Source organism: Anolis carolinensis, chromosome 1, assembly GCF_035594765.1.
Source record: "Anolis carolinensis isolate JA03-04 chromosome 1, rAnoCar3.1.pri, whole genome shotgun sequence".
In the NCBI taxonomy this organism is placed as follows: Eukaryota; Metazoa; Chordata; class Lepidosauria; order Squamata; family Dactyloidae; genus Anolis; species Anolis carolinensis.
The window spans coordinates 311,713,293-311,738,850 of record NC_085841.1 but is presented as its reverse complement, the minus strand read 5'-3'; the positions used below and the strand labels follow the sequence as shown (position 1 = coordinate 311,738,850).

The following is a 25,558-nucleotide window of genomic DNA, read 5'->3' as shown; positions in this document are numbered from 1 at the left end:
CAGGATAAGAAGAAATCTCTTTGGGGGATTTAGCTGAGCAGTGATGAGTGAAATGGTACATGATCAAACACTTTTGAAACAATGCCAGTTCATACCAAGCAAGGCAGGAGGCAGGAATTGGGGTCTAATGAAAACATGTTCATCAGATATTTGTTATTTTTTCCTATCATGCACTATGCTTAAATGAAAAATCAGTTCAGAGTATGAGAAACTTAACTACATTAATTCATTTGATGCAATGTATCTCCCCAATAACATCCAGGCTTGGAGTCTACCACTGCAGAAACACTACCAGTGGTAAATCTTTACTTGGAGGACTTCCTTGGGGTTTACCACTGTCTTTGTCTAAATCAGAATTTCTCAAACTGTGCTCCTCCAGATGTTTTGGACTTCAGGTCCCACATTTCCTAACAGCTGGTAACCTGCCTGGGATTTCTGGGAGTTGACACCAAGACACCTGGAGGAGCAGAGTTTGAGAAACACTGGTCTAGAAAAATGAAAGCCCCCCCCCCCTTCTCTGAAAAAAAATTTCCCTCATTTTTTCCTGAAGCCTTTTTTCTCCAGAAAAAAAATTAAAATTGGTTTATGGAATATTTTCTTTTACAAAATATAATCGTTAATACAAGGTGTCCACATATCACCCCTAATTCATTTCTGAAAACTACATAAGAGGAAGACTATATACAATATCAGATTCTTCCAATTGCTTGTCTTAGTTTCCCTTATTCATTTCTTATTATGGGAAGGAGTGAACTGTATTTCCTTGGCACTCTAGGAAACTAGTGGAGACAAAATGATTTTCTCTGTTTTACTAAAATTGACGTTTTCTTCTCTTTCTCATATGTTTGTGTGTGTGCCTTTTGACTTGCTTCTCAAACTGGTAAAACCAAATAGATTTTGGTACTGTTCCACTAACAATTCACTGTTTTCCTGTAGTTCATGAGCTTTTACATTATTCGTAAAACATTTTTAAAGTAAGTTCAAATTGTGCATTTTAAAATATGAAGCACAATACTTTTATGCCAAATCAAAACATGCAATATACTTAAGATTCCTAAATTAACAATTTGAATTTCGGTCTGTTAAAGCTGTTCATATAGCATTTTTTATTTTTTCTACATTTCCATTTGTTCTCAAAGAAATGCTGAAGAATAATCTGCATGCGAATTGAGGTGTTTCTGGACCCTTCTACACTGCCATATAATCCAAATGATCAAATCAGATAATCCACATTATCTGCTTTGAATTGGATTATATGAGTCTACACAGCCATATAATCCAGTTCAAAGCAGATAATCTGGATTTTAAATGGCAGTGTAGAAGGGGCCTCTCTCTGGCAACCCCATTCTAGGAACCAGATTCAAAGGTTAAGATTACAGAGGTTTTTTTTGTAAATTTGCTCTCAGATGTATGTCTCCTATGGAGAGTTAACACATAATCTAGTCAAACACTATTTTTTACCCATAGTCTTTTCTGAATTCTATGAAGCTCTAAATTATTGTTATAAAGAATTAAGTTCCTAAATCTAGAATATACCATTACCTCTGAACCCGTGATTACTTCGTTTCTCTTTCACATTGAGACACAAATATATTGGGAGAGGGTTCTGACCATGTGCCAATGCTTGCTGCTGATCTGTGAGCTTATGAGGATTTTCCTATTGATGAAAACATACAATTTGAGATGACATTTTTGAAAATACAAAATAGCCTCTTTGAAGCATGATTTAGCTGTGCTGATTTTAATGATCTAGTGAGTACTTCTATTTTTTCCTCACTATTTATTACTACCGGGTGGCATATTCTGTGCTAGCAAGCACTTCAATCTTGTGGCTCAGATTACTTTTTACAATCAAGAATAATTCTGGACCAATGCCCATTCTATAGCTTTCTAAATTTGTTCCACTTGAACTAAGGGCCCATCCAGACAGGCCCATATCCTGGGACCTGTCTTGGTTTTTACCAGGGGCATCCAGACGATGCTTCTGGTAAAAAGTAGGGTTGCTTACCTGTAACCGTGTTTCTTCGAGTGGTTATCTGTGAAATTCGCACCTGTAGTATTTCCTGCATCCACACAGTTGTTTCGGATTGTTCCAAAAAGCTTGTTTAACACCAGCCCTGCCCATCCCCAGCAATGATATAATCAGGCAGTGGGGCTTGAGCCCTCAGTTCCGTACCGCAAAGAAGCAGTCGCAAATGAAGGCATGACAGAATGTGAGGAGGATGGGCGGGTTGTGCGAATTTCAAGCAACCTTACTTTTTTCAGTGTGGTTTCTATGAAATCCACACCTGTGGTAGACTAGCAAGCTGTCCCATGGATGGTGGGCATCAGGTCAGTGCAGAAAAAAGAATAGCTCTCCCAAAAGCCACATGCTTCTTGGTGGCCAAATCCAGTTTGTAATGGGAGATGAAAATGTGCAGTGTCGACCAAATGGCTACCCGATAAATGCATCCAGTGGCATTCTGTGCAAGAATGCTATAGACGGTAGCCACTGCTCGAGTGGAGTGTGCATGGATCTAAACAGTTAAGTCGAGTCCTGCCAGCAGATATGCCAGATATGTTCTCAATGCCCAGAACATGAACGGCACTGATGGCGATGTTATTGGCTATATACCAGTCCCAAATTCTGATTGTGAGGGCAAGCAAAGCATGAGAGCATATCCCGCCCTGTTTCTTGATACAGAATACCACTGTGGTGTTGTTGGTAGTAAGGTGAACAATATGGTCTTTGAGCAAATGACGGAAAGAGTGCATTGGCCTGTCTAACTGCAAGTAACTCCAGATAGTTAATATGTTGTGCACCCTCTATGGCTGACAAGGGACCATGGGTGGTGTGACCCTCGAGGTTAGCTCCCCATCCTGATAGGGAAGCATCTGTTGCTAATATCATTGAGGATCTCAGAGGACAAAAAGATATGCCCACACACAGATTGGAGTTATAAGTCCACCAGTTGAGAGACCTGTGGAGGGCTAAAAGGATGACAAGATGTTTGTTGGAGTCATCTTGCATGGGCTGGATTGCCCAAAAAAAGCAATTCTGGAGGGGCCAAAGATGCAAATGAGAGAAAGGAGTGACAAGGGGCACTAAACATCCGTGGCACAGATGTAAGACTTCTGTCAGAGTCAAAGAGGTAATGCTCACAGATTCCAGAATCTGTCCTCTGGCAAGTAGGCCTCTGCATGCTTGGAGTCCAATATGGCCCCAATGAATTAGATTGAGGAGTAGAGAACACCAAGTTGTTGCTGCTTTTGTGGGCAAAAGGAACTGAGGGCTCAAGCCCCGCTGCCTGATTATATCATTGCTGTGCATGGGCAGGGCTGGAGTCCCTTATTGAACAAGTTTTTTAGAACAATCCGAAACAGCTGTGTGGACGCAGGAAATACCACAGGTGTGGATTTCACAGAAACCACGCTGAAGAAATGAATGAATTAAAAATAAACCAAGTTATTCTGAATTAATTTGACACCCCATTAGATCCGGGCCTTCCTGAAAGGCCTGGGCCTAATGGGATATTGAGCCAGCAGGGACTACCTAGGGATGAGTCCCCATTGCCATCCTGAACCTTTTGAACTTCTGGAGCACAAAGGTCTGAGATGGTGCCCACCCCTCCCCCCAAACCCCAAATTTACCCCTAAAAAATTAAGTAAAACTTACCTGTCCACCATAACTTTCTTCCTCACGTCCTCTTGGCATGAGGAAATGACACGCCAGGAGAAGGGGGAAGAAGGATTTTTCTCCTCACCCCCAGTCTCCTGCTACATCATTTTTCGCACTAGGAGTGCACGTAGAGGAAAGTTATGGCAGCCAGGTATGTTATACTTAATTTGTAGGGGTAAATTGGGGGGGGGGGGAGGGGGCTTTGAGGTGGCTGCATGCCATCCCAATTTTAATTAAGATTGCATGTATCCACCCCCCCCCCCCCGAAAGTCTGTTTTTGTGGGGGAAGTGCGGATTTTGGCGTTGTCTGGAATCTCCCTAAGGGGTTTTGAAGCAACAGTTCACCTCTCTTGAACCATGGCTTTAAGTAGAATTAGATGCTGCCTGGAAAAGTCAAAAATTTAAAGGTGAACAATATAGTACCCCATCACGTAGCATGGATTCAATTAGGAGTCCCCAGAGGTCTGTAAAAGAGATGCTATGACCTTCTTGTTGTCGCTGCCATAAGTCCTTTGCATAGTATTCCAGGCGTTCTGGTGAAAAACAGGCAAAGAACTTGTTTTTTCTCACTTGTTTGTGGACATCACTGAGGGTCTCTTCTAAATTCTTACATGACCAGTAAGGATCTTCATACAAATGTGACATTGTCCTGGAAACAAACAAACAAACAAAAAACTAGGCGTCAGCAACATGAAATATAGATAGGTGCTTTGAAGAACAAGTACATCTATTTTTTAAAAGCCAACGAATAAAACATTGGTCACAAAATGTCATCATCATCATTTAGAAACTCTCTTTCTGACAAAGAAACAATGGAATTATTATAGATGATTTTCAGTAAAGGTATGCAAGCACTTGAGAATCATATTTCTCACTTGATGTTGTTTTCTTTTGCCTCCTTTTTCTTCTCTTCCCGCTATTGTTCAAAAGACCATACATAAAACATTGTTTTATGCATAGTTTATTTGACTGAAATCTGATCAAAACAATAAAATAGCAACACTTATCAATTATAGATATAATAAATTTATTAGTTATCAAACTCTTCATCTTTTTCTTATTATTATTACCTGCCTCTTCCCATGAAGTGGGAAACAACACCAGATTAAAATACCATTATAACAACAGTTTTATAAAATGAAACATTAGTTAACATATAAGCCCGCTAAAACATATAAAATCACTTTAAAAGAACATACAAGCAATACATATTAGGGTAAAGGTAAAGGTTTTTCCCTGACAAAGTCTAGTTGTGTGCAACTCTGGGGGTTGGTGCCCATCTCCATTTCTGAGCCGAAGAGCCAGTGTTGTCCATAGACATTTCCAAGGTCATGTGGCTGGCATGACTGCATGGAGCACCGTTACCTTCCCGCCAAGGCGGTACCTATTGATCTACTCACATTTGCATGTTTTTGAACTGTTAGGTTTGCAGAAGTTGGGGCTAACAGCAGGAGCTCACCTTGTTCCCCGGATTCAAACCACTGTCCTTTACCTCAGCAAGTTCAGCAGCTCAGCGGTTTTACCCACTGCGCCACCGGAGGCTCCCCTATATATATTACTATTCATTATTTAAAATGTATAATTTTAGAATCAGCTATAGGGAATTTCTGGAAGAGAGTGTTTTAAATTTAAAATTTAGGTAGCATATTATTCAGCTCTTTTAATAGGTCATTCCACAGTCTGGGGGCAGCTGAAGAAAAAGTCCTTTGGGTGACAGTTTCCAACCTCGTCATGCCTGAGCGGAGCAAACCTCTTCCAGAGGACCTAAGTACAGTAGAGTCTCACTTATCCAAGCTAAACGGGCCGGCAGAAGCTTGGATAAGTGAATATCTTGGATAATAAGGAGGGATTAAGGAAAAGCCTATTAAACATCAAATTAGGTTATGATTTTACAAATTAAGCACCAAAACTTCATGTTATACAATAAATTTGACAGAAAAAGTAGTTCAATACGCAGTAATATTATGTTATAATTACTGTATTTATGAATTTAGCACCAAAATATCACGATATATTGAAAACATTGACTACAAAAATGGCTTGGATTATCCAGAGGCTTGGATAAGCGAGGCTTGGATAAGTGAGACTCTACTGTATATGGAGCGGATAATATGAGAGTAACTTTATTTAAACTGGACCCAACCCCAACCATGTAGGGATTTAAATATAATAACTAACATGTGCACTTTGCCCAGAAACTAATTGGCAACCACTAGAGTGATTTTGGTGTAATATGATCACTCCTAGAGGTACCATGTTTTGAATTAATTGGAGTTCCCAAACTTGATACAGAGGTATCACAATGTACAGCACAGTACAATGCAGAAGTCCAGCCTGTGTGTGCACTGCCATCTTTAGATCCTCTCTAGCTTTAGGAAGGGACACAGCTGACATAATAGTTAAAGCCGATCATAGCTGCTCCTGGCCATAGCATCTAACAAGAGTTGTGTTTTGAAGTGATGAAGCCAGAAGGAGTTCCAGATTGTGATTACTATACATCCAGTATAGGCATCTGCAAAAGAGGTGGGTTTTCTAATGGATTTTTGACAGGTAACAATTGAAAATTGAGGTGGCGGGGGGGGGGGGGAGCCTTCAGGGCAACAGGGGACTCCTATAGGATTGGAGGACCTCACTTTTTCCCATGATGAACTACATGTACTCTTGTTCACATTTGCTTACCATGTTGTTCCAGATAATCCAGCCAGATAGGAAATACAGTCCAAAATATCAAGACTCTGGATTGTCAACAGATGGACATAAAATGCTGTAAGAGCTCTGATTCCACCACCTGTGGTCATGATCGCTACCACTGGTACCTGTTTAACATACAAAAAAAAAGCTAAGCATTAATCCTGATAGTTTACTGTGCACAAAAAACAAACTGCATTAAAGTAAAGCTGTAATTAATGTTGAATATTTGAAAAACAGCAGGCATAAAATTTCAAATACAAAATGTATTGAGGGTTTTTTCTACCATGGTGAGTTCTACATAATATAGTATGACTTCATTTCAGATTAGGAGCATATTCAACACCATCAAAGACTTTCCTCAGGCTATAGCAAATAGATTAAATACAAACTTTAGTATGAAGAATAATAAAGAAAACCCCTAAGTGATTGCGGGATTTATTTCATATTGATAATTGTAAAGTAAAATGGGGACAAAACATATTCAACATACCATATATACCCCATCTATTTTTTTGATTTTTGACTTTTTGCAAATAATAATAATAATAATAATATATTATTATTATTATTATTATTATATGCCTCAAGTACCACCTCCCAGCTGCAAAGAACTGGTGGGATCACAAACCTGCAAAAATATTGGAAAATGAGCACGCAAAGATACTGTGGGACTTCCGAATCCAGACTGACAAAGTTCTGGAACACAACACACCAGACATCACAGTTGTGGAAAAGAAAAAGGTTTGGATCATTGATGTCACCTTCCCAGGTGACAGTTGCATTGACGAAAAACAACAGGAAAAACTCAGCTGCTATCAGGACCTCAAGATTGAACTTCAAAGACTCTGGCAGAAACCAGTGCAGGTTGTCCCGGTGGTGATGGGCACATTGGGTGCCGTGCCAAAAGATCTCAGCCGGCATTTGGAAACAATAGACATTGACAAAATCACGATCTGCCAACTGCAAAAGGCCACCCTACTGGGATCTGCACGCATCATCCGAAAATACATCACACAGTCCTAGACACTTGGGAAGTGTTTGACTTGTGATTTTGTAATATGAAATCCAGCATATATATCTTGTTTGCTGTGTCATAATAATAATAATAATAATAATAATAATAATAATAATAATAATAATAATAATAATAATAATAATAAACTTTATTTATACACCGTCACCATCTCCCCATGGGGACTCGGGGCGGCTCACATGGGGCAAGGCCCGACTAGCACAATTTACAAAAACAACAGCATAAATACATTGAACAATATACAAAAAAAAAAAACCACAGTAAGACAATAAAACAAGAGTTAATACATCAGTAATAATATCAATCAACCACCAAGTACAATTCAGTCGACTTCATTGATGGGGGGGGGGGGGGGGGACTGCAGCAGCAATATAAAAATAACATCATCAGTTAAAATACCAGAATAAATGGACCTAATAAAATTCAGGATAGAGTTATAATAATATAGCCTGTTATAAATTTATTTATTTAATCCATTCAATTTATTTTTAGTTTTGTTAACATATTCGTCTTTTTTTACAGGCATGGAATAAGAACATTTATTTGTCTACATGAAATTCCAATCTGCTGACCTCATCATCCTGCAAGTCTTCCTCAAGCTGGAGAACCTGCTTAAAAGCAGCTGCTGCCACTCTTTTCCGTTTCTTGAGAAATTCCTGTTCTTCTGGACAGAGATCAAACCCCAAGCGTACATCAGGGCATGGTGGGCTGTAACAAAGATGAATGTATATCTTCTTATCTGAACTTGCATACTAATATGGTGCACACTGATTCAAGGGCTGAGATCCTGCATCAGAGGCTGCAATTTGCAACATATTGATAATGTAGCTGGCTATGCTTCTGGTACAAGTGAATTGTAGCTATGCATATCAGGGCACCTTGTAAGACACTGTGATGTTATGATTTCAAAGATGTAGCTGCAACTCTACTCCCCACCTAAGAATATGAAAGCTGCACAAATGCACAGTCCAGCTTTGCATAATTGTAAGAGAGTGTGTGTGTGGTGTAGTGGTTTCAGTGCTAGACTATGACTTGAGACCAGGATCTGAATCCCCACTCCGCCATAAAAACCCACAAGGTGACCTGGGGCATCAGTCTTTTAGCCTGGGTCAAACAAAAGATGGGAAGGCGCACATTTAAAAAAATCCAGTCTATAGGGCACAAACAAAAAAAAAGTATGTTTTCTTCATGATGCATGCCTGGGCTTGGTAAGGAGTGCAATCAATGGCTTCTTTTGCCTGAAACCTTGCTTGTTGTGTGTGTGTGTGTGTGTGTGTGTGTGTGTGTGTGTGTAGTTGCATGGTGTGAATGAGTGAGGTATCGGAAGTGGCAAAAATGTCCTTAGTAGCATTGCTATTGAAAACCTATGGCATAAAATAACTGACAATGGACTCAGATCAAAATAAATAGATAAATATAATACTTCAAATGAGATCACACAAACACTTTCAGCAAATTAACATTCAGATCTCACTTGTGATATTGCAGAAACCAAGAACTCTGACAATATTTTCTCTGCTTCTAGAATGACAAGGGGAACATAATCTTCAATTCAGTGAATCTCAGCAAAGGTAATGGAAATAACCTAGCTGCAAATGATTTAAAGGCATTGCTGGGTTAATCTGTTTCAGAATAAAAAGACTGGAAAAAGGAAATTTCTAGCATAAACACTTGTGGACTCCAGCATCTTCATTACGTGCAGAAAGGAGTTCATGTTAGTCATGAAGGAATTCATCCCAAACTGAAGGGGAATTGTACATTTTCTCAAAGTGATCTTACCTTAATTTCTGGCTCATATATATTAATAAATTGTCAAGTCAAAATTATATTATTTCCATTTCAAAATTTGATTCCTAGAATTCTCCTTAGTGTTGTGCATCTGGGATTCTAGAAACACACATTGGGTGCATGGATGCAAAGAGGCAAGAAATACATACACAAGCAAATGCTTACCAATCCTTTACTTTGAAGTGTAAATTACATCCTTTCTCCTGAAAATCAAGAACAAAAGTAACTAAATACACCTTGCAGCATTTTAATTTTTGTATATTTTCATCATGTTTTAATTGTTTTGTTTTATAGTATATTTGTTGCTGGCCGTCGTGGCAGAATGTAAGCCGCTCTGAGTCCCCTTGGGGAGGAGGGTGAGGTATAAATGCATGTAATAAATAAATAAAATAAATAAATATACCAGTCATATTACTCCATCTTAACCTTTATCTGAGATGTCCATGCTATTAATCTACTGTATTTATTGGAGTCTAATGTGCCATTCAAAACCTCCCTATCAACTGGTTTACTTGTGAAAATTAATGCACCATCAAATCTAATACGCACCTTAATTTTAGAGGTGTAATTTAGCCACAAAATGTGCATTAGGCTCAAGTAAATATGGTAATCACACACCTACAATGATAACATTGCTATTGTCACAGTTGGATTTTTCAACCTGAAATTGCATACCTGCTGCATAGCTATGGCCAACAATTATCTTTTTTGGGGGGGGGGGGGGGATTAAAAGCTTACAATGACATTCCAATAACTAACAGACAACCTCATCAGATGGGGATTTTTCTGGAAGCATATGCCGTTTGAGCCCTAAATGATCCACTGAGCCCGCCGGTTCCCATCAAATGATGCACAGGAACTTCTGTTAGGGCTTTTTGGGACATCTAGAGCAGAGCTGGCATATGCCACTACTGCAGCAACACAGGAGGCTTCCCGTGTTGCACAGGAAGCAATAGGGGGAAGCCACGCAGTCAAAGCTTCCCCCATGGGATCAGCTTCCTCTCGAGCCAGGTGATGCAGGGCATGGGGTGATAGGTTCCCCGTGCCTCTTGACAAAGATCACCAAATTCGCAATGATGCATGGCGGTTGCAGTGGCCCGTCATTTAACTTATTTATGTCCTAGAAACATTATGGAAGACCAAGTTATAAAACAACTAAACAATAAATTTTTAGAAATGTATTTCAAGTATTTACCTCTTTAATTACTTCCTGATCAATTGGAAATAAATTTACAGGCAAGGTCCAGTGCTTTTTCCTGTTTAAACTTGCTCCACGTGAAACACAGGAACACTGAAAAGGAAGAGGTTTTTTAAAAGCCAAAAAAAGCAGGATTACTTTCAACACCTCTCCAATTTTGTCCAAAAAATATCATTGCTCTGTGTAATTAACCATGCTATCACCATGCTCAGCTATGACGTACAAACAAGGGAAGTGATCTCTTCCTTGGAAACAGGACACCCAGTTCTGCTTGCCTGTATTTGGCATAATGGAAGAGGGATGGCTCATTGAAATGCCAGCTGGAGACACAGCCTAATGAAATGCTTTGGGTTTCTTCAAAGGATCCTTTCAATGTACATGTGATATCTTGTTCTAAAATAAAGAATTCACAACAAAAAATAAAATGTCACCGCAGAAAAAGAAACCACAGTCTTTACAAAGAAAATAAGCATCAATTTCATAAAATCTATATCCAAAAGACCCAAATAAATTAGAAGTGTGTAACCCTGTACAGGTATCTAAGGCTCCGTCTACATTGCCCTATATACCAGGATACGATACCAGATTATTTGTTTTAAACTGGATTATATGAGTCTCCAGAGATAATCTGGGATCAGGTCCTGGGATATAGGGGCAGTGTGGAAGGGCCTAAATAACCTACTGTTAAGATGAATGTAAAAGGGAAAAATAATACCCAGGGCTTGATTTCAGTGTAAGAACCTGATAACAGTCCAATCCTTTCTGTTTGGACTCTTGACAATTTCTGTAGCATTTCAAATGATTTCCTGGTACTTTCTTGAAAAAAGAGTTTCCATCTCATATACAACTGATGTCAGCAAATGCCTGGAATGTGGATTCCAGCAATTATTCCTAGGCTAGGCTGGACTTAACACGTGAAGTCTAATCTTGAAGCCTCAAAAGCTGGCAGTTATGTATAAACATTTAATGAAACAATACCCTCACGTTTAGAACGCTTCTTTTTCTTTTTCTTCTTCCTTTTCTTCTGAGTGCTCAAAATTTCCATGCAGCAAAGTTGACGAAACTGGAACACAAACAATCCATAAAACAGTGATTAACAAACTGATTAAGTGCACCCTTCATTTTGTCAGAAATTAAACAGCATGCAGATGATAATGAATCAAGAATTGAGCAATTAGAAAAACAGATGATTTTGAGAACTAAATTAATTGACTCTGAGAATCAGCAGAGATGTAGGAATATTCATCTGAAGGGGGTGTCAGAGCATATTAAGGACTTAAGCCATTTTGCGATAGAACTGTGTACTAACTATGGCATAAGCCTCTCAGAAAATGATATTGAGAGAACTCATAACCGTAGGAAGGTTAAAACTTGGTTGTGGGGCCAGGCTTTCGAATAAGAATCAGCAGCACTAATTATTATTATGTAAGCCAGAACTCAATTGACAGACCCAGTCTTTTGAACTTGAACACATCCATTTGCATTTTAGAATGTTTTTATGAATGTTGATGTAAGTTAGTAATTTTTAATCTGATTTATAGTGTATTGTATAATTTTTATATGTGTGCTTATTGTAAGCCGCCCTGAGTCCCCTCTCAGGTGAGAAGGGTGGGATATAAATGTTGTAAATAATAAATAATAAATAAATAAATCCTCCCCTTCAAGAAACCTCAGTCTGAATTCCCCCGGGATACCTTTGTGGCTTTCGCCAGAGAGAAAACTTATCTTTAAAAAAGCTGAGGACTATCTGGAACCTATGTTACAAGGATTATAAAATATTTATATACCCAGATCTGGCAAAGGAAACGCCTTTCCTGGGCCAAGTGCCATACATTCCTCTGTTCTGAAATGATGCTTCTAAATAATTATACTATAGATCACTGGAGAGCAAAGTGATATCAAATCTATAAATGAATTAACCACATGACAGTTTACATCATACTATACCTTAAACTAACTGTTTCTTCCTATAAATTGCATAATGAACAAAAAGACCCAACCTCAGCAACATCAATATATTAAATTGTATCAGTAAATACATATATATATAGATAAATGCAAGTTACCATCATTGTTCCATTAGTAATTATTGTTTCAGGTGGACCTGCTCTGAGAAACAAAGATATGTAATGTTACAACTTCCAAAGAAAAGTTTAAAATGTAAAGTCTTTCATGTGAGTAATGACCTTACCTGCTTACAGTTTACTTTGCTTGAATCTGTAATCTGTTTAACGTTTACATTGGTTTTACTTGTTTCGGTTTTCATTTAAGTTTTACTGTTGTTAGCTGCCTTGAGTGCCAGTACCAGGTGGGGCATCTATCCATCATCTGTCTGTCTGTCTAGAACTTTATTCACTTGTAGAAAAGTTGCCTTTAAAATCTGAGGCTGTTACATTTTGCCTGAATTGCATGCAGCAAAGGCTAAATACTAACAAAATGCTTCTGAAAGATCCACATGAAATGCTGCATTGGATTTTCCCATTTATTATGTCAGAAGTCCTTATGATAACCAATTTTAATTAATGAACTTTGTGTTGAGAAGAACAGCAACTGGATTAAATAGGAGCTCATTGTTAATTTGTTTTCTTATGAGCTCCAGAACCTAATACTCTCCATCATTTCATGGATTAAAAGTGATACATGTTGGCTAAGCAGCATTAGGATACTGGCAAAGATGGCAAAAGCATCCTAGCTTGAGTCTAAAAAGGGCAAAATTCTACCTTCTCATGTCCCCTGCCTGCTTTGAGTGAGCCGAGTGCAAAATATGTTTGCACTTTTAATTCAATTTGCATTACTTGAAGTAAGCCAAGGACAAACAGGGAAAGGGAGAAAAACCCAGAAATAAAATTGGACATTTTAAAGGCAGCTGAGAAAATGGGACTGCAGATGATTATTTGAGATGGCGTCTAATAAATCTCTGCCAAATATTATTCAGCAATTCAGTAGTGATTTCTGTGTCTGTGTTACTTACATATTCTCCAGTGTGAATTCAACTTCCAGTACTTCATGTTTCTGAAAGGGAAAATGAAACATAAATGGCATACCTTTTGCAAACAATTCTACACATTTCGCTGTCCCTAAGAGCATTTAAACACAGAAGAATGTCTAGCACAAAAAGTAAAAGGTTTTCACCCCAATTCAGTAGTTCCAAAACTTTGATCCTCTAGTTTTTTTTTGGAATTCAACTATTTCCTGATAGTTAGCCAGGATAGCGGAAACTTCTTTGAGTTGAAATCCAAAGCACCCAGGGGATTAAAGTTTGGAAATAATTTACCTAATCTTTTTAGAATAAATTAAAATTGAGCATTGAAATCCTTGGCAAAATATTTTTCCATATAATTCTCCGGATGTAAACCACTATTCCAAAGTGATGATTTTGTTGAGGGGCAGAGCATATGGGTATAAAGATTTAAAAACCTGTTTTGCAACTTCAGAAAAGTGCAAAGCAGCTTCTTTCCCTGCCATTTATCTCCCTTTAGTCCCGCACCCTATGAGATTTTCTCTATGGATGTAAAAGTCTGTCAGTCTTATCAATTCAATTTTCATTAGCATTTTGTACAACCCTACCAACATCCTTACCCTGTCTGTTCCACTTCTATTTGTCTTCTAAATGTAATTCTCATTTTCAAAATTCAAAACTACTACATTTAGCCAAGTCCAAACCAAAGGGACTTTGTAAGCTAAATTTTTTTCTTAAATCTATAATGTCTGCTAAATGTCATATATGATGGAAAGTTTATTGCAGTTTTATTTATATAAGAAGGAACGCTGGTTTTAAATCCTAAATATCACATCAGCCTTGGGGACAATTTCACATCTGGAAACTTAACATAAGACACCTACTGGGAAATACCAAAATATTTATGTAGTTCAGATCTCATTTTCCACAGTAGTCAACCCAGGGTCTTTGGCATTACTTAGGTAAAGGTTTTCCCCTGATGTTAAGTCCAGTCATGTCTGACTCTGGGGGTTGGTGCTAATCTCCATTTCTAAGCCGAAGAGCCGGCATTGTCTGTAGACACCTCCAAGGTCATGTGGCCGGCATGACTGCATGGAGCGCCGTTACTTATTTGTATAGAAATATCGGTTCTGATGGGGGGGGGAGCACATCTAGATTGGAACCACAGTACAAGAGTGAAAGGGGAGACTTATTCCTGTGGTATTATTGTATTGGCCCCACTTGAAATCGGAGCAGCCATGCAACCACTACTTCCAGTTTGGGGGGGAGGGTCTTTATCATGTATACCCCACCCTTCTCACCCCAAAGGGGACTCAGAGCGGCCTCACAAGTAGACAATAATTTGATGCCTTACAAATGCATACAGATAAAATAAAAAATACAGTAAAAACTAAAAAGTTAAAAAACATCAAGCATTAAAACCAATAATTAAAACCATGTAGTCCAAAAACATAATCCAAAGTTGTTCTATTCATCATTGCATTATTTTCTTTACAGGAGCTACCCTCCTGTATAAATAATCAGGTGTGTCAATGTGATCTAACCTTTAAGATAAATAGAATCACAAATGTTTGAGTGAAAATTACGCTACCTGATATAGATACTAGATGGTGTAATCTAAATGGATATATGGTTTTCCCTACTGCATCATTCAGATTTGAAATCCCACACACAAACTTTTTATGGGTGTTATTTGTTAGACGAAACAAATTATTCATATTGGTATAAATAACCAGGTGTGTCAGTATAATCTAACTAAGCTTTGGAGTATCATCACAAATGTTTGGGTGAAAATTACACCACTGGTATAGATACCAGGTGAAATTTAAATGGTTACAACTAGGCTTGTGCACGGATTCAGAGTGGTCGGTTCCCTTCTGCCAATCCGGCTTGGTCAGATGCCCATAACGATAAGGGCTCAGCCATCACATTTTTTCATCCATAATGGGACCATTAAAATTAAACTATAATTAAAGGTCATGACTATACACACACACACACACACACACACACACACACACACATACACACACACACATATACATTTTAAAAGCTTAAAGTGAAAAATAGAGCTCACATATATTTCATAAAAATGATCCCTGCACGCAATTACTCTTTAAAAGCCTGTTTGAACAAAAAAAGATTCCCCCTACTGGCAAAAGGGGAGCAGAAAGGGATCTGGTGTAGGCTCTGATGGAAAGGAATTCCACAGGGTGGGAGCAGTCACTGAGAAGAGAAAATTTGCACACTCACCTGGGAATTCAATTCAAATTTCATGAAGATTGATTCCCCAAGAGGCACTTTAGCTATATCAAATAAAATAATACGGTAGTTGTCATCTATCAAGACATCTTCATCACATATGGTTAATTCCAAGACATTCTGGAAACAGAAATAAAGAAAACTATACATTAATTGTAGAGGTGCAGCATCACAATAGAAGACAGTGTATTTAGACTATGAAGGGGCAATATCTTGTCAGTCAAGGCTATAATATATCAGTGTCTGCCTATAAGAAAATTCAATAATAATAATAATAATAATAATAATAAAACTTTATTTATACCCCGCCATCATCTCCCCAACGGGGACTCGGGGCGGCTTACATGGGGCCATGCCCAGAACAGTACAATATAGCAAAATATAAAACAACATATCATAATACAATTAAACAATACAATAAATAATCATATACAATGCAACACAATATATATATATATATATATATATATATATATATATATATATATATCTCAGGGCGGGCCGCATGAGACACTTAATTAAAACTTGGGGTGAGAAAAGGATAAGAATACAATCACGGAGACCAGGGACATAAGATAAAAACAATCTAGAGGGTAGATGTTGGGGGAGTAACAAAAGAAGTGTATAATAGTTACTCTCCGAAAGCACATCGGAAAAGCCAGGTTTTTAAATCTTTCCTGAAGGCTAAAAGAGTGGGGGTTGCCTAATTTCGATGGGCAGTGAGTTCCATAAACGGGGGGGCCACAGCAGAGAAGGCCCTCTCCCTTGTTCCCACCAGGCGGGTCTGGGATACAGGCAGTGGCGACAGGAGGGCCTCCCCTGATGATCGAAGAGATCGGGCAGGTTTATGGTAGGAGATACGGTCACGAAGGTAGGTGGGTCCCATACTGTTTAGGGCTTTATAAATGATGGTCTGCACCTTGAATTGGGATCGGAAAGTGAACGGCAGCCAGTGGAGCTCTTTAAACAGGGGAGTAGATCTCTCCCTATAACTCGCCCCCGTTATTAATCTGGCAGCTGAGCGTTGGACCAGTTGTAATTTCCGAGCCGTCTTCAAGGGAAGCCCCACGTAGAGCGCATTACAGTAGTCCAGTCTAGAGGTAACTAGGGCATGGACCACCGTGGTCAAGTCAGACTTCACGAGGTATGGTCGCAGTTGGCGCACAAGTTTGAGTTGTGCGAAAGCCCTCCCGGCCACCACCGACACCTGAGCCTCAAGCGTCAACGCTGAATCCAGGAGGACCCCCAAACTGCGGACCTGTGATTTCAGGGGGAGTGCAACCCCGTCCAGCACAGGTTGCCACCCGATACCCTGATCAGACGAGCGACTGACCAGGAGAGCCTCTGTCTTGTCAGGATTGATCCTCAGCTTGTTCCTCCTCATCCAGTCCGCCACAGCGGCCAGGCACTGGTTCAGCATCCGAGGGGCTTCCTTGGATTCAGATGGAAATGAGTAGTGGATTTGCGTGTCATCCGCGTAGAGATGGCAACGCCCTCCAAAACTCCGGATGACCTCTCTCAACGGTTTCATGTAGATGTTAAATAGCATGGGGGATAAGATAGACCCTTGCGGGACCCCACAGGTCAATGGCCAGGGGTCCGAGCAGGTATCCCCCAGCTTCACCATCTGGGAACGGCCCGCCAGGAAGGACTGGAGCCACTGCAGAACCGTGCCACCGAGCCCCATCCCAGAGAGCCTCCCCAGAAGGATACCATGGTCGATGGTATCGAAAGCCGCTGAGATGTCCAGGAGAACCAGCAGGGTCACACTCCCCCTGTCCAGCTCCCTGCGGAGGTCATCCACCAAGGCGACCAAAGCCGTCTCAGTACTGTGCCCAGGGTGAAACCAGACTGTGAGCGGTCCAGAAAATCATTGTCATCGAGGAACTCCTGGAGCTGCGTGGCAAATAGTATTAAGGTTGTGTGTTAAATATGTGACAAATGAAAAAGGAAAGAACTCTGGTGAAATCCCTAGAGACCCCATTTGGGGTTGCAACCCATGGGTTGGGAACCACTGGTCTAGATGGAGGACAATATTTTTCCCATGGCCCCACTTGTGGGCTGCACAAGCACTTCTTGGTACAAGTTATTTCAGAGTTTTGAGAGAGTTGGAAATCTGTTGTCAAAGACTTTCATGGCCAGAATCACTGGGTTGCCATGAGGTTTTCAGGCTGTATGGCCATGTTCCAGCAGCATTCTCTTCTCACCTTTCGCCTACATCTGTGGCTGGCATCTTCAGAGGTTCGGACTTTCCCAGAAGACATTACAATCCTGTTTCAAATGAAGTAGCCATCTTAGCCCTGTCATAGCAAATTTTTTAATGGAACTCTTTGAGAAACAAGCCCTGGAAACAGCACCAAAAAAGCCCAACACATGGTTCAGATATGTAGATGACACCTTCACCATTTGGAGCCATGGAGAGAAGAACCAAACAAGTTCCTGAACCACCTCAACAACATCCCTCCAAACATCCGATTTGCCATGGAAAAATAAAATGAAGGAAAACTACAATTACTAGATGTCCTAGTTATCCGCAAACCAAATCAGCAAGTGGACCACACAATTTACAGACACTGATAGATACCTACAAAAAAACTACAACCATCACCCAGGCCAAAAAAGAACACGATTAAAGTCCTGGCAGACTGTGCAAATAGGATATGTGAACTCCACCTCCTCCAAAAGGAACCGAACCACCTAAACTGGGCTCTACAGGCCAATGGATACTCCACTAGAGAGATCAGAAGAGCTGCAAGACCAAGAACGAGCAACAAGGGTAAAGAGAAAGATCCAGCTAGAAGCAAAGTGTTCTTACCATACATCAAGGGAACCACTGACTGCATGGGGAAGCTGATAAAGAAACACAACCTATAAACTATCTACAGACCCACTAAGAACATTCAACAAATTCTACGTTCAGCAAAGGACAAGAGGGATCCTCTCATGTCTGCAGGAATCTACCATATACCATGCAGCTGTGGACAAGTCTACATAGGAACCACCAAACGCAGTGCTCAAACACGTATCAAAGAACATGAAAGGCACTGCAGACTAATTCAGTCAGAGAAGTCAGCTATAGCAAAGCATTTGATGAGCCAACCTGGAAACAGTATATTATTTGAGAACACAGACATTCTAGACCACTCTGACAACCATTATGTCAGACTACACAGAGAAGTCATTGAAATCCACAAGCACATGAACAATTTCAACAGAAAGGAGAAAACCATGAAAATGAACAAAATCTGGTGGTCAGTATTAAAAAACACCAGAATCAAGACAGTAAATAAAGAATACCACTCAGAAACAGGAGAACTCCAGATAGCTAACAATCAAGTGCCAGTTAACACTTCTCAAACAGAGGATGCCCCCAGGCAAGAGAGGTCAGGCTACTTTTATGCAGATACCCTCACTGGTTGACTTTGCAGCTTCATGGCTACTCAATGCTAATCAAACTTGCTAATTGCAGCATTTACACTTGCTTTAAACAGACAAGGGTTCTTTCTCCCACCCAGAACATTCCATCCACACACACACACACACACACACACACACTCCACTTGCTTCACTGCCAACAAAACCTCTAAAGATGCCAGCCACAGATGCAGGTGAAACATCAGGAGAGAATGCTACTGGAACATGGCCACACAGCCCGAAAGACTCACAGCAACCCGGTTAGAAATTTGTATTAGTAGCAAAGATGAAATACCATGTTTGTGGGTTGTTTTCTTCACTTTTGGATACTTTTTCAGCAAAAATGAAATTACCTCAAAATTGGGAGGAAAATTGGGAAACACTGAGGGTGGTTTGAGGAGCACACTTTCTTGTGAATCAAATGTCTGGAGTCTATTTAGCACAACTTATAACCTGCTTATAACTTATAAGACCAGCAGTTTGGAAACAGCACAGAGACACAAAGCAAGACAGATTTACTAGCTAGGGTCGACACTGTCACTCCACATATGATTATTTATATATAAATTTATAAATAAATAAACAAATTCCAAAACACCAAGAAATTGCCGTAACAGTCTCTAATGTAGTAACTTTCTTTTAAACCTGGATTTCAAAGTAACTAAGTTACTACATTGCAACTCAGAACTTCTCATCATTGAAGAAAATAATAGTACAGTATATACAACAGCAGGCACACAGCATTACTGGTGCCTGAAATTTAATTTGTTATAGAAAGTCACTGCAATGTTTGCCTAGAACCAGGGCTCAAAGTGAATCAGACTAAGAACAAGACTAGATAAGAAACAGCCAGGAATGCAGAACCACCAGTAAAGATAAGAAGATTATTATGCAACAGGCGTTATCCTACCTTAACCTGACTCTGGATCCTGAAGTAAAATACTTCGTTCCACACTGGATCTTTGCAATTTGAAACCGTTTTTGTCTGAACTTTTTCAGAAGAGGCAGTAGGGAGCCACAAGGTCACATAACAATCTGTTTCACTTACTGTGGGGAAAAGTACAGAAAAAGTACTATTTTATTTATGCTGCACACAACTGGGTATTTGGTTTAATCTTGTGGTGATGTACTACATATGCCTATTCGGTGTATCTACCATATTTTTTTGATCTCTTAAGTATGGTAACATGGCAGCTCAATATCTGGGACTTTTTCAAAGGGATTAAAAACAAATAGCACATGGACTTCATGGGAGCAATACATTTAATAGCTGAAAGGGAAAAAAAAATCAAGGAAATTTAGTTTTCTTTTGTAAGCATCTTTCTGCAAATGGTAGAAACAGCCAGATTCAGGATCTGCATAAAAATGTTTGAAGGGTGTCACTTTGAGGAGGGAGCAGGCTTGCTTTCTACTGCTTCAAAGATTAAGGGCCTCATTACATGAAGTCGCCCACTGAAGGCAACAGTGCAGGGATTCACAGGCAGTGTGATGAATCTGATGGACAGCAGGGGAATCCATTGCCCCCATGCCCCGCATCGTCCACAGCACCACTCTCCCTATCCCACTGGGGAAAGTGTCATTGCCCAGCTTCCTCCCATTGCTGGCAATGAGAACACAGGAAGTCTCCCATGTTCTCATTGCTCTGTCCTACAACACTTTCACCACAGTTCAGGGACAGAGCCCCACTAGAAGTAGCTCTATGTCATTTGATGGGATCTGGAAGACTCCATTCCAGAACTGTGGTGAAAGTGTAGTAGGATGGGTAAATATTTCCATGTGATGAAGTCCATAGACACAAAGTAATCGATTCAAGCTATAGGAAAAAAAGATTCTACCTAAACATCAGGAAGAACTTCTTGACAGGGAGAGCTGTTAAACAGTGAAATATGATGCTTTGCAGAATACTGGAAATCCCTTCTCTGAAAGATTTTAAGTAGAGGTTGGATGGTTATATGTTCAGGGGTGTCAGGACCCAGGCTGCAGAGCACCAATAACCATGCGCAGAGACCAGATTCTATCTAATATCTTTATTAAGGAATTATATAAAGTCAATAAAAACAAGTGAAGAATATAGTTCAGAAGCAGACCTTTCAGAAAAGGCCAAATATAGTCCAGGAAAGTAATGTCCAATATAAAATATTAGAGTTCAAAGTTATAATCCACTTGACCGAAACACACACTTTGCCAAGCAAAGTGTGGGGAAATGACAGGGTCTCTAAAGTCCAAGGTAGCTTGACAACAAGGCTGGAAAATAGGCTTGAATCTTGGCTAGATCAAACTTGAAACGAGGCAACATGAAACATGAACTGAGTCCAGAGAAGTCAGTGAAACAAGGCTAGGCTGGAAACTTGATCCGTGAAACTAGACAAGGCTGTAAACTCGATCCGGGAAACAGGGAACTGGGGTACGAAGTCCACACACGATCTCTCTCCTCAAGCTGAACAAATTGACTCCGCAAGGTTCCCCTTGCGGCAAAACCCCTATATAGGGTCTTGTTTTCCCGCCAACAGAACACTTTCCCTGGAGAACAAGAAGTGAAACCCAACTTTGTCCAGATGCATGACTCCTTAGAATTTCCCAAGGGAAGCAGACCTAATCAGCTAATTGTCTGGCAGCGATTCTGAGACTCCGGCGATTTGCCTCCCTGACTCCCCTATCTCTATTATAATTGTCTTTTCGGGAAAACGGGGGAGAATTCTGCCCAAGGCTTGTTTGGTTAACTTCCTGAGGACAAACATCCTCCAGGTGGCGAGGCTCCGATTCAAGCTGAACCGGTGGAAATCCCAAGTTTTCCTCCTCATCTGCCACAATAGCACTAGGAACGGGACTACAAGGCCCATGAGACATCACAAGGGGGCTTTAATTTCCTACATGGTGATGTGGAAACCACTATACTAAAGCTATTTCCCCCTCTTCTTTCTCCTTTTTCTCCTCCTCCTCCTCCTGCTCCAGTATTGCTTCTATTGTTATGCTTCCTCTCATTTAAGTGGCTTCTTTTTGTCTTACACATCCTGTTCTGGCAGTCCCTGCATTAGAGATTGTCTTCCTCTGGCTAAATCTTGTCAGAAGCAATCCATTGCCCCACCCTGTTCTGATTTCAAAAGTATCTCAGTTCATTTTGCATGTCTTCAGTGTTGCTGTGATATCTCAGGGCCTTGTTACACTAACCTAATAATAACTCACTTCCTCTCGGGTTTCAGTCCCCACCCCCAACCCAAACCCCAGGCTATTCTGTGAGGGGTTGATAGATGGCCACCCCTCACAAATGACACCAGGCGGCGGGGGAGGAGGAGGAAATCCCTCCTCCTCTCCACCTCCTGATGCGCCTTTTTCTCACCCAGAAGTCTTGTACAGAGGGGCCTGGACTGCCCACAGGACCCTCCATTATGTTTTGGGGTGAGAAAATTGAGCCTGAAGAACCAGGATGACTGTGGAGATTGTCTCCCAAGACTGCAGAAACAGTCCGGGGAGTCCATCCCCACAGGGCCCACACTTGGAAAGATGTGGACCTTATTTTACTCTGCACTAATTTGTTTTTACCTGTGGCATCATTAAGATGCCTCAGGTAAAAAGTGAGATAGTTCCCGCATTTTGGGTCTGTTTGGAAGGACCCTCAATCTGAATTTCTTTTCTATTTATTTATCTGACCAAAAAATCTTTCTTCCCTCCCAACATTTCTACTATGCTTCTTGAAAATTTCAGAGGAAAGAACAAGAGTAAACCTTTAAGATGTTCTGAAATTCTATTATATGCTCATTTATCAGTATAGAAATTTTAGTTACAAATTCAAGCCAAAAGACAATCAGGGTTGAGTTATTTGTTGGTCAATGTAAGTTCAGTACTTTAAGGTGTATCAAAAAAGGCACCATCTTTTTCTCTGAAATCAGTAGCAAAAGGCAAAAGCTTAGCTCATCCTAGAAAAACCTAAAAAGAAATACTAAACCCCGCTTTTCTTTCTACCAGCATGCTGCTTCTGCCTTTTTCAACACCTGGGCAGGGAAATAGCAGCAGAATCAATGTTTTCCCCTCTCTGCAAAATGACCTTCAATTTACCCATGATTTGGATTATCATATCAAAATCCATAATTTTGTTTCCAAAATCTCCCATTGATTTATACATGAGGTCGACTAATATTTGAATATATATGGTCGTTTATTGGACACAACAAATTTCAAACCCTTTCAACAACAACAATCTTCTGTTTTAGCTCTGGTTTGGTGATTCTATCTACAGTTTTCATTCTTGCTTTAAGGCTGCTCAGTGCCACTGAAAGAAATAGTAATACTTGGCTGGGTTTGCTCACTTGAAATATATGCTGATCACCTTCCCTTTTGACAAGCACCATCATTTCTCCTCCCTGATCACAAGTATTGCTACAATACCTTAGAATCTCTTCTTTATCTTTCGTGCTCTACTGTGCCCTGCCTTTCTTCCTCCACCTTTTCTCCTTTTCATCTAGGAACTCTTGAGATAAAAACTGATGCTATCATCCTTAGTAATCCTCCCTGTCATCTGTTTCCATACCCTTTGCATATTTTCCTACCACTAAATACAGCGACACCAGAGGCACTTGAAGTGGCCAGCTTCTGGTCAAAGAAAATTTAGTATAATGCCAAGTTCCTTTACTTTGTTTGTGGTTTTTCCTATACATTATAACTATATTCTCAATTCGCTTCTGACACAATAAATAAATAGTACCACTAAACAAGAGAACCATATTGTTGTGGCTTGTTTCCCTGTGATCCCATTGCCTCCTACGTACTAATTAGCATTGCCCAGAGGATGAGCCATTATTTTTTAATACTAATATGATGCGTTACTCATTTGTGTAATTTCCTGCACCACAGACTAATTCATCCCTTGTAATGCATTGCTTTTGAGCTCTGCTTGTCTTTTTCAGGAATGAAAAGAACATTTCTTGAGTGCCAGGAAACTCTGTCCAGGAAAATCAAGGTTTGCTGTCACTCAAGAAATAGTCTGAAAAATTGTCCCATGTGTTTTATCACCATAAAAAAGTATTTTATGTGCAGAAAAATTGCTTGCACATAAATATTATTTCATGTCCAGAAAACATTGTTTTCCACATAGAAAAAAACCCATGAGGGAATTTTGTGCTGAATAAGTTCTGAAAGGTAAATACTTGGCTGTGCGATCAGGCCTTCGGAGAATAGGTAAAGGTAAAGGTTTCCCCTGATGTTAAGTCCAGTCATGTCTGACTCTGGGGGTTGATGCTCATCTCCATTTCTAAGCCGAAGAGCTGGCGTTGTCCGTAGACACCTCCAAGGTCATGTGGCCGGCATGACTGCATGGAGCGCCGTTACCTTCCCGCCACAGCGGTACCTATTGATCTACTCACATTGATATGTTTTCGAAGTGCTAGGTTGGCAGAAGCTGGAGCAACAGCAGGTGCTCACTCCACTCCTAGGATTTGAACCTGGGACTTTTCGGTCTGCAAGTTCAGCAGCTCAGTGCTTTAACACACTTCGCCACCGGGGCTCTTTTCAGAGAATTGTGCAGTGCAATTAACTCAGAGGAATATTTGGAATGACTATGGAACAGCTTGGACTACGACTATGGATGGCGTGATTTTAATATGGAATGGAATGTTTTTAAATTTTTAATTTAAAACATGTTTTAATTCTAATTTAATTTAATTTTAATTTTTTTTAATTGTATGTGTTGTAAGGCATTGAATAATTGCATCTATGTAAGCCACCTTGAATCTTCTTTGGGGTAGAGAAAGGTAGGGTATAAATAGAGTAAATAAATAAATAATAAACTACAAATAGTGTGGTTATAGTATTTGAAGAGTAGTAAGAATCATGTTTAGTAGAAGTGTATACAGGTTGTTTAGTCTGATAAATGACATTAAAGAAAGTAATTCTCACAAACAAATATACCTTCTGCGGGGGGAGGGGAGATCAAATCCTGTTTAACCCACTCCCCTCCCCTTTTTGTGTGCATTTGATTTGGGATATTTGTTTATATATTATAGTATGGAATAATATGTGTGTGTGTGTGTACCTATTATGTATTAAATAAAGATTTTTTTAAAGGAAGTAGTAGATGGTCCTCTATGACGCCTTTCATTCCACTTCTCCTGTTCCTGTAAAATTGTTGATTTCACTGATAAAAGCAATTCTTTTCTTCCTTCCCTTCCTTCCTTCCTCTTTCTCTCTCTGTCTCTTTCTGTAGAGAAAAACACATTTTGGAGCTATAGATATGATTTTATGCAAAGGTTCCTTGAGGGCCTTCATGGTGGTGGCCCCAGGCTCTGGAATGCCCTCCCTAGAGAGATTAGGTTAGTTCCCTCTCTTCAAACTTTCTGATCCAGTCTAAACACATGGTTTTTAAAACAAGTCTTTGATTTTGTGTAGATTTTAAGGGTTAGTATAATGACTTGGTGGCTTCACTTCATCACTGAGTTTGTTAATTAAAAATAATCAGTTTTATCAGCAGTTATGGCTGCGTTTTATGAATTCAGTATTTTAATTTTAATATGTGATATTTTATGGCTGTCTTCTTGTTTTTATCACTTTGATGTCTATGTACTT

The 25,558-nt window shown here is 39.8% G+C and overlaps 1 protein-coding gene and 1 long non-coding RNA gene across 2 annotated transcripts in view; one reads left to right on the top strand and one right to left on the bottom strand.

The window, feature by feature from the left end:
* The window catches only part of LOC100561608 (cytosolic phospholipase A2 epsilon), a 45,167-nt gene that overhangs the window by 9,221 nt on the left and 10,388 nt on the right, over positions 1-25,558 (bottom strand). Inside the window, exons 4-15 of the mRNA XM_016992060.2 lie at positions 19,914-20,050; positions 15,581-15,709; positions 13,340-13,380; positions 12,435-12,477; positions 11,347-11,431; positions 10,592-10,761; positions 10,366-10,461; positions 9,336-9,373; positions 7,955-8,090; positions 6,338-6,474; positions 4,082-4,307; positions 1,543-1,657 (exon numbers count right to left, since the gene is read on the bottom strand). Coding sequence (XP_016847549.1) covers positions 1,543-1,657; positions 4,082-4,307; positions 6,338-6,474; positions 7,955-8,090; positions 9,336-9,373; positions 10,366-10,461; positions 10,592-10,761; positions 11,347-11,431; positions 12,435-12,477; positions 13,340-13,380; positions 15,581-15,709; positions 19,914-20,050 — 1,353 coding nt within the window. The remainder of the gene's footprint in view (positions 1-1,542; positions 1,658-4,081; positions 4,308-6,337; positions 6,475-7,954; positions 8,091-9,335; positions 9,374-10,365; positions 10,462-10,591; positions 10,762-11,346; positions 11,432-12,434; positions 12,478-13,339; positions 13,381-15,580; positions 15,710-19,913; positions 20,051-25,558) is intronic.
* Positions 6,360-9,577, top strand: LOC134295468 (uncharacterized). Its single transcript, XR_010002049.1, has 2 exons — positions 6,360-6,424; positions 7,905-9,577. It is a non-coding gene; the product is annotated as an uncharacterized LOC134295468 (long non-coding RNA).